Consider the following 10,175-nt stretch of genomic DNA (forward strand, 5'->3'; position numbering starts at 1 on the left):
TGTGTTGTTCATGATATGCAGCAAAATTGTAAGCCTTTCATTCAAACTGTATAAAAAAACCCCTTTAAGATCAAAGTTGTGTCATCCGGCCTATAAATATTTAAGGTATTTAGACAAGATGTGTTTAATATAACAGATTTGTGGTATTGTGAATGCAAACCAAGTGGATTCCTAAAATTGTTTTGGAAAAGAAACTGAAAGTAATTAGATGGATGGATGGATGGATGGATGGATGGATAAGGGTTCAGCAGTGAATCCCAGTGTCCCAGGTTCACTCCCTAGGTGCCATCAACTCACTTAAAGACCCAAGCGGAGTCTTTTCTCTTCACCCACAGCCACTGGCTTCCCTTTTCCGCAGCTGCAGAGAGTTTTTTGGCTGCCTGCCGGTGGGCCTCTCCTCGTACTCCCAATCTCCCTAAATAGCCTGGATGTTGTGGTGGTTACGAACCCTCTGCAACCTACTTCCACTGGGCGTACCTTTACATTCCAGCCTTCTTGTTGTGCATTGGCTGCAAGTTCAGCGTACCTCAGCCTTTTCCGTTCAGATAGATAGATAGATAGATACTTTATTTATCTCAATGGGAAATTTACAACTTTCAGCGCAGTATCCACAAACATAGGCATTAAGGCATGCAATAAATACTATAAAATATAGATACTAAAATTGTAAAGGGAATACGGGACAAAATGTGAGCAAAGATTGAGTTTTATTTTTTAACAATTCCATTGTAATCTTGATTCACACATGGCTTCTTAGTCACTACTGACGGCATGTTACAAATGTGTCAGCAAAGCAAGACAAATAAACTAGGGAGCTTTTGACTCTGTGTAAACACTTGCTGCATTGACAGGCTGCATTATTCTACATTGTGGACTAGAAATAAATCAGCCCCCAATTCTGTTGAGCCTGGGTCTAAAATTTAATTGGTTAACTGGCCACATTAAACCCAGACTCTCCTGTTCAGAAAACCATGAGACCCATCCCGAGGCATTCTGAGGTTCCTCCAGCCCCAGTCACGTCCCACCTTATAAAGATTTAGGTCCTTTAAAGAAGTCGATGCTGACACCGCAAACATCCAGAACCATCTAGAGACGTACCAGTGCCAATTGGATCCCACTTCATGTGGAGTTTGGACCCTGGACCTCTTTGAGTGTTGAAAGAAGCTGGTGTTGGATGTATGATGATCGCAAATGTTGAGCTATTTTATGAGTTGCTCAGTAGCTTCTAGTTTTATAACCACACAAGACTGTAAAAAGACTGTAGAAAGATCATTACTCATAATCTTACCTTTCAGTGCTCATGTTAGTTTTCACTTTCCAGTGTTCTGTATTGTGTAAAGATTTATAATCACACTCTTAATGTCACCCAAATGAGGATGGTTCCTCTCAAGGTTTCTTCCTCATAACATCTAAGGGAGTTTTTCCTTGCTGGGGTCACAATGGCTGCTCATCAGGGATAAATGCACACCATTCACCTGCTTTGAGACAATGTCTGTTGTGAAAAGCACTTTAGAAATAAACTTGACTTGACCATGAAAATTTTAACCGAATCAAGCACCTTGGTAAGCTGAACATGTCATTCCCTTATTTATAAAGACACTACACAAGCACTATAGAATAAGATATTTTTTTTATTGTCTTCTAATAAGGACTGTTTTAGGCCAGGATTTTGGCCTTACCATTACACACTTGTCCACTAGATGGCATGTAAAATCTTTAGGCATATAAATATTGTTTTCGTTCCCTGTTGCAGGTTTCTGATGGTCAGATTAGTTCATTTCATGTTCATTTTGTTAGCACGCCCTAGGGTATGTCATCAATTGTCAGCGGGTGAAGATCAATCATAACATGGTTGAAGAAGTGACAGTTTGGACACCACTGACCACCATAAAGGAGTTGCAATGCTTTCTGGGCTTTGTAAATTTTTATCGCTTTATTCGTAACTACAGTACTATGGCCCCACCACTCACTATACTGCTACTGAAACTACAATAAAGCTCAGAGTGCGTTTGAACCTTTAAAACAATGGTTGACCTTAACTACAATTCTACACAACTCAAATCCCAGTACACGCTTTGTAGTAGAGATGGATACCTCCAGCTGTGGAATCGGAGGTGTACTCTAACAGCACAATGGTAATCCAGGCAAACTTTACCTGTATGCATTTTTCTCACAGAAACTATCTAGTACCTACAATGTTGGGAATCATGAGCTGCTCGCAAACAAAGAGGATCTAGGCGCCATCAACTTCGTGACGAACCTCCCTATTTTTCAAGGTAACTCTATTATGTTGGTCGCTGTTGATTGCTTCTTCAGGGCCTGCAAATTCTTACCTTTAAAGGATGACCCACATCACTAGAAACATCCAAGCTATTACTCCACCATGTCTTCTGTAACTATGGCCTGCCAGAGGACATTGTCTCAGATCAATGAACCAAATTTACCTCACAGGTTTGGAAAGCGTTTTTGACGTGTTGGGGATTCAGGTCAGCCTCACATCTGGATACCAGCCACAAGCCAATGGGCAGGCTGAGCAAGTAAACCAAGAATTGGGATGCATCCTCAGGAAATAGGAAACAACACCGCTGGACCGAGTACTTGGTGTGGGCGGAATATGCTTAGAACTCCCTAAACCACTCCTCTACCTACCAGATCCAATGTGATCTGGGCTAGCAACCTCCTCTCTTCCCATGGTTGGAAGAAGTCTCGGACATCCCCATTATGAACCACTGGTTCCAGCAGACTATGGAGATCTAGGAAAGGGCCCATGTTTGTCTTCAGAGGGCAGTTCGGTGTCAAGAGCTGCAGGTAAATCGTAGAAGACGTTTCCACCCCCTCTATTAACCTGGCCAGATGGTATGGCTATCGACCCAAAATATCAAGCCAAAACAACTATGCAGAAAACTAAGTCCGAGATTTATTGGTCTGTTCAAGATTGTGCATCAGATTAACCCGGTCACCTATCGAAATTGTGAACCTGTCACTGACCGAGAACTTCCACAGTAACCATCCTGACCGCTTCCTGAACCAGGGGGGCCTCATAAAAGAACACCTAGAGCTTTTCCTATGAGGGGGATTTTGAAACAACTCCCACTGCAGTTCCCCCTTTGCTCCACCAGAGGGAACCTTCGGTCAAATTCTGTACACCTCCAGGTCAAATGGTCACTTCCTGTTAGTAGCCTTCTTGTACCTCACTGTCTTGCAAATTATTGTGTTTCTGTGTGCATACCAAGCCATTTCATGACAATTGTCTGTAATATTGTGTTTTGACTTTTGCTCATCCTTTTCTGACTACGCTTTCAGTTCTGTTTTATGGATTTGTTTACTGACTGATTGTATTGTGTATTAAACTTTCTGCCTGTTCGACTCTGCATCCTGGATCATGTTCTTAAACTATTCAATAAATACATGGATTCTACTCCACCTGGTCCCAGTAATATGTTACTTAATATGTTAAGTTGCGGCAGTACAACAATTTTATTGCATCATCAGTGGAAAGTATAAGTCCAGTAAAGATTTCCCAGAGGGAAGTAAAACTCTGTGCTACTTGAAAGCTGTAAAAAAAATTCTAATTAGTTTCATGTTTCTTGAAGTAAAAGTTCTGTCTGGCCACTCAGGCCTGCCCCCACATTTAGTACGTTTTGCCAAACATTCAGCGCTTCAGGAAAATCCTGTCTCTGAACTCTAAACTCTGTTGACCGTATATAGACTGGTGTGTGGCTCTCCAAATTATGCCTAAGCAACTGAATTTGTCACAGGTTGCTTCCAATCAAAGTGCAGAAGCATTGCAACAATGATCCAGTAAAAATTAGATGCACCTGGGCTAGAGTTGAAGCTTCATTGCAAAAAGGTCAGAAATGTCATATAAAATGTAATCATTTTAAAATAAGGGTTTAAGATGATAAACTTGCATGGCTGTTTAATTATATTTTAAAAGAAAATCTTACTGTCTTATGCCTAATTTACATTTTCAAACACTGTTTTACTACATTATATTTGTTGTCATTTTTGGGGATCAAATAGTTTTAAGTAACTTATCAGAATTAATAATAATATCTAAACTTTTACAAATGTGTCACAAATAATACACCTAGATTCTGTCATTATAATCTATCTGTAGTTGCATTAAAAATAATTTATCAAGGTACATTGTGCTATCTGAATTTATTTCATCAAGATAACACTCAAGAGCTTGATAATAAAGTTGTTGTTAGTAAACCAGCTGTAATCCAGTATCTAATATTTCTCCATGTTTCTTAATTCCTTGTTGAACTTCCATTTGTAACTATAACCAGGGTGTGATTTGAGGCAGATGTTGTTTTTAATAGTTCTTTATTCTGTACAAGTAAATTCATGCCATAAGTATACTGTTCTACATTTTTACATATAGTATGCTTTTCTACATTTCTGTTAACACCAGTAATGACGTCCAACAAAATAATGCTCAAAAGCCATATTTTACACAGAATATCGATCTTAAGCTTTGCCATGAGTTAGTTCTAATAAAGTTTGAAGACTGAAAACTCAAAATGAACTTTTGCCTCAGTCCCAATGTGCAAAAAAATGACAAAAAATCTTGAAAGAGGAAGTGCAACCGAAAGTGAATATAACTAAAGGAATAGAAATTAAATGTGAAAACACCGAACTGAGCGTATAAAAGAGGAGTAAGCACACTCACTCATTCACATCATCAACAAGCATCAAGAAGAAAATCATTCAAAGAATCTTCAGAGAAACAAGTGTGTTCAAGAGCAAGAAGAAGATGAAGACTGCTGCAGTTTTTGTTGTGTTTGCCTGCCTACTTATTGTTCATGTACAAGGTAAGAGTCTTGAGCCTCATCTACACCACTATCAGTGAAATATCATGTATATATTTTTATATATATATTAAATATATAATTTTCTTCTGTTTACAGGACAAGCCAAGACCGGTGTAACCAGGTGTTTGTGTCAGGGTCCTGCAGCTAACGTAGTTCGCATTAAAAATATTGACAAGATTGAGTTTCATCCCGCTAGTGCATCTTGTGAAAATGTGGAAATCATGTAAGTTCAGTAATTCTGATATTTATAATAATGTACAACATCATTTAGTTCTATGGAGAAATCTAACTTATTCTTCATCTCTGTAGTGTCACTATGAAGAACGGTGCAGGAAAGAAATGTTTGAATCCAAAATCAGAATTTACTCAGAATTACATCATGGCAGCATTAAAGAAAAAGTGGGTACATTTTTTATGCATATTATATATTATATCATAATAATGTTCTATTATCTATATAAGATATGAGTATTAAAATCTGTTTGTTTTTTGCAGGAGTGCAGAGTAAAGCATGCAGTGTGTCAACAGAAATAGAGGACGAATGCAGAGACGACTTGCTTTTCTATTTTAAATATTTTATTGTGATGTAAAACTGTATGTATTATATTTTAACTGTTTAATTTATGAGTGTTACATCTTTATATGACAGAGTGTATTAAGTTTTTTAAGGATTTATGCAAATGTATTGTTCCTGTACACTGACGTACTAAAATTATAATAAAGTCAGCACATAATAGTGCTTAAAAACCAAATTATAATGAACTGTTGTATTCTTTTAGCAAAATATGAAATACATTTTTATAATATTTGCCTAATATTAGATTTCCAGTTAGGTTCAGCTTTTCAGCAAACTACAGACACATCACTGATGCAATCAATTCAGCAGTAAAAAAACACACCTGTAAAACCTTTCAAAGGATATATAACACACTGTGTGGCAAATCAGCAGCAGCAAAGTTAGTGTTGAACGTGTCTCAGGTCTGCATATTCATCATAATTGTTATTTATTAACATAAGAATCCTGAAAATTTTACCCCAACTCAATCTGAACTCAGTCTGAATATAAACTGATTCAACACATTTATACAACCCCAATTCCAAAATAAAGTTGGACACTGTGTAAAATGTAAATAAAAAATAGAATGCAATGATTTACAAATCTCATAAATCTATATTCTATTCAAAATAAAACAAAATCTAAAATCTTTAAACTGAGAATATCTTCCATTTTAAGGAAAGAAAAATGTCATTTTGAATTTGATGGTCACAGAGTTGGGACAGGGCCATGTTTACTACTGTGCAGCATCACATAATTTTAATAACACTTACACTTTTTGCAGATTTTTGTTACCCCGTCCTGAATGTTTTGAGACAGGTTGCAGCTATTAAATTAAAAATTACCTTATTTTTTCCTTAAAATGGTTTATTTCTTTAGTTTAAAGATTGAATATGTTTTATGTTCTATTTTGAATAAAATATGGGAAATGTGGGATGAGATTTGTAAATCATTGCATTTTGTCTTATTCACATTTTACACAGTATCCTGACATTTTTGGAAATGAAGTTGTTCATATTGTGTATATAGTATAAATGTTGAGATTATTAATATTTTCCAAAATATATAAATAATGGTAATTTAATATGCTTGAAAGTAATTTCATATCAACATAATTATTTCAGAGAAGAAAGCGTTTACAAGGGAAATCAGTAGTGAAACTGAAATTAGATTTCAGATTTGTTGTGGAAGTATATTTATACTCATCTGGGGAAAGTATAAGGCCAGTAAAAATTTCCCAAAGTGACACCATGGAAGAGACATACAAAGCTGCTTACATGTTGTAAACAAAAATTCAAATTAGTGAGCTACATTTCAAGTTTCTGAGCAAAAAGGTTTGAAATTTTATATCAAAGTTAATAATATTTGAATAAGGCTGCAACCAGCAAATGTAAAATAAAATAAAATACATACATAAGGTGGTCTGAATGCTTTCTAACTGCATTGTATGATCCTGATTAAATTAAAATGTATTTAGCAAGGATACATTTAATGAGGACACAATTTGGTATATTCATATCTCCACTTATATTTTACAGTTGGACTATAATTTCATTTAATTCAAAGATTTCTGAAGTCTACAATCTCAATTATTTTCCAATAACAGTAACGAATCCTAGATTATACTGGTCTCTGATCCAAAAATATGATCTGGTATAATATATACAATTCTGAACTTAATAAGAAACAAATGTAGTTTTTAGTAACCCAGTTCATTTCCACCGAATAGAGAAATCAAAAAAGTTTCAGTTTCGATTGTTCTTTCACAACAAGACACGTAGTTATCGACCTCTATTTTTAATATACAAATGAGGCAACAAAAAAGGTTCTCCATTCTCTCTATTCCTGCTATTACACTATACCTATACAAGCCTCTACATGCCTGAGTGTTTTACTGCTTAACTCATTTAAACAAGGACTCATGATTATTAACTTGCATGGCTGTTAAATTATATTTTAAAAACTGTGCAGATCTACCATAGTGGCACAGGGTAGCAACTGCCACCCTAAGAAAAAGCATTGCCACCCCATCTGCCATCCCAGCACTGATATCCCAATTTATAAAATAGAAATTTTATATATAAAAATATAAATCAATTCACAGCACAGTGCTTCAACGAGATGACAAAAAAACATATGGAAATAATGAAAAGAAATCTCGCATTTCTAATAAAGCATAATCCGAACAAATGACTCTTATGAACTGCTTTGCTTTAGTGAATCAAACACATTCAATGCAACCAGCCTGATCACAACTCACAAACATTTGACTCTATCTGGTTCTTTTAACGATTCAAACTTGGTATAATGTTACATGTAGGTATATAATCTATTATTATAGTAATTTTTTGATATCTTCATGTGTATTAATGTCTATTTGCTTAACTCAACTATTTTCAAAAGTATGTTGTTCAGTTGCTTGTGTCTTCAGCATTGTCTGGAATTTGGCAAATGATGTCACATGACAACAATGCATTTGGTGTTTCATGTTGAATCGAATGCTATGATTTTATTTATTTTTTCCATTTTTGAAGATATTTGTTGGTGAGTTAAATGTGCCTTCTGTGTACAGTATTTGTTATGTAAACCAGTACTTGATACATTGAGGCTTTGTATCTATATATCATTTGTATTGTTTGTCATGCTTACATAGGGTTAGGGTACCCTAACCACATTGCTTAGTAAATTATACTTGGCATAGTGTTTTTATCAGGGCCATACACAGAGGGTGGCCTGGTGGCAAGAGCCACTGCTCCTCTGCTCTCATTGACTGGGGTGCCCCTCTCACCAACACCCCCCAGCACAAAGCGTCCTGTTACAGATCCGATAACGATCCACTGATGCTGCTAATCCACCCCGTGTCCATGTCCGATCACTGGCAATCTGTGTGCCTACTATTTGGAGAGTGGAGACTACAGGTTCTGTAACTTGTTTCAGTAAAAGGTAGATGCATTATAATCCACATTACAGTTAGTCATTGCTCCGCTGAATTAGTAATTTGCTAGTCTGTTCTTGTAATTGTGATGGTAATGATTTGCTCTCAATCTTCTCGGACTGCATTTTATTGGTTTAATTTAATCTAATCTTATCAAAAATTGCTTGTACAAAATATCCTCGTTCTTAGAAATAATGTGTAATTGCAAAGCATAAAAGATGAGGTTATTAAGATATTTCAGGACATAATAGCAAATAAAAAAGGTTTTTACTGTAAATGGAACAGGTATATATAATAATGTGAAAAGTCAATTATCAGCTATGTGTAATTGTGATGTTTTATTAAAACATCTACAATAAAGTCTGAAAATGCTACAGTGTGGTGTCTTCTCTTTTAACTGTATATTTGAATTTGATGATTTTTTAATTCGTCTGACCACAGAACATTTGTCACTTTGAATCAGTACATTTTAATTGAGTTTTGGCCCAAAGAGCATAGTGGCATTTCTGCATCATGTTCCTGCATAACTTCTTCTTTGCAATGATAGACATGTAACGTGGCAGACTGTACTCACAGACAAAGATTTGTGAAGGTGTTAATGAGCCCCTGTAGTGATTTCCATTACAGAATCAGACTGTTTTAAATGCAGTGCTGCCTGATTTCACTTTTGTCCTTGAAGCTCTGCCTATCTATACTTCTGAGAAACTCTGCCACTTTAAGATACACTATTTATACACAATCATCTTACTGAAGACACAAAATGTTTCTCTAACTGTTTAATTTTAATAACACTAACACTTTTTTGCAGATTTTTGTTACCCCGTCCCGAATGTTTTGAGACAGGTTGCAGCTATCAAATTAAAAATTACCTTATTTTTTCCTTAAAATCGTTTATTTATTTAGTTTAAACATTTAATATATTTTCAATGTCCTATTTTGAAACAAATATGGGAAATATGGGATGAGATTTGTAAATCTATATTGTGTATTCAATATAAATGTTGAGATTATTAATATTTTCCAAAATATATAAATAATGTTAATTTATTTTTCTTGAAAGTAATTTCATATTAACAGAATTATTTCAGAGAAGAAAGCGTTTACAAGGGAAATCAGTAGTGAAACTGAAAATGGATTTCAGATTTGTTGTGGAAGTATATTTATTGCATCATCTAGGGAAAGTATAAGGCCAGTAAAAATTTCCCAAAGTGACACCATGGAGACATACAAAGCTGCTTACAAGTTGTAAACAGAAATTCGAATTAGTGAGCTACATTTCAAGTTTCTGAGCAAAAAGTTTTGAAATTTCATATCAAAGTTAATAATTTTTTAATAAGGCTGCAACCAGCAAAATGTAAATAAATAAATAAGGTGGTCTGAATGCTTTCTAACTGAATTGTATGTTCCTCATAAATTTAAGATGTACTTAACAAGGATACATTTAATAGGGACACAGTTTGGTATATTTATTTATCCACTTATATTTGACAATTGGAATATAAAACTTTCTTTCTCCCGTTAGGGGTCGCCACAGCGGATCCTCTGCATGTTTTGATTTGGCACATGTTTTACGCTGGATGCCCTTCCTAACGCAACCCTCCCCAATTTATCCGGGCTTGAGACCGGCACTGAGAGTGGCTGGGGATGGTTCCCTGACCGGGAATCGAACCCGGGTCGCAGCGGTGAGAGCGCCGCGTCTTAACCACTAGACCACCAGGGGACAATTGGAATATAATTTCATTTATTTCAAAAATATTTTTAATTCTGCAATTTCAATTATTATTTTTGATTACAGTACTGAATCCTAGATTATACTGGTCTATAATCCAAAATAAAATGATCTGGTATATTACATAAAATTCTG

At 35.4% G+C, this 10,175-nt stretch overlaps 1 protein-coding gene across 1 annotated transcript; it reads left to right on the forward strand.

Moving 5' to 3' along the window:
* The first annotated feature begins 4,661 nt into the window (after positions 1-4,661).
* LOC124380632 (C-X-C motif chemokine 11-6-like) lies at positions 4,662-5,572 on the forward strand. The gene is made up of 4 exons (XM_046841797.1): positions 4,662-4,820; positions 4,917-5,043; positions 5,130-5,219; positions 5,316-5,572. Exons 1-4 carry the CDS (start codon positions 4,763-4,765, stop codon positions 5,326-5,328), a joined length of 288 nt encoding a protein of 95 aa, XP_046697753.1. The 5' UTR covers positions 4,662-4,762; the 3' UTR covers positions 5,329-5,572.
* The last annotated feature ends 4,603 nt before the right edge of the window (positions 5,573-10,175 follow it).

This window comes from Silurus meridionalis, chromosome 27 (assembly GCF_014805685.1).
Source record: "Silurus meridionalis isolate SWU-2019-XX chromosome 27, ASM1480568v1, whole genome shotgun sequence".
In the NCBI taxonomy this organism is placed as follows: domain Eukaryota; kingdom Metazoa; phylum Chordata; class Actinopteri; order Siluriformes; family Siluridae; genus Silurus; species Silurus meridionalis.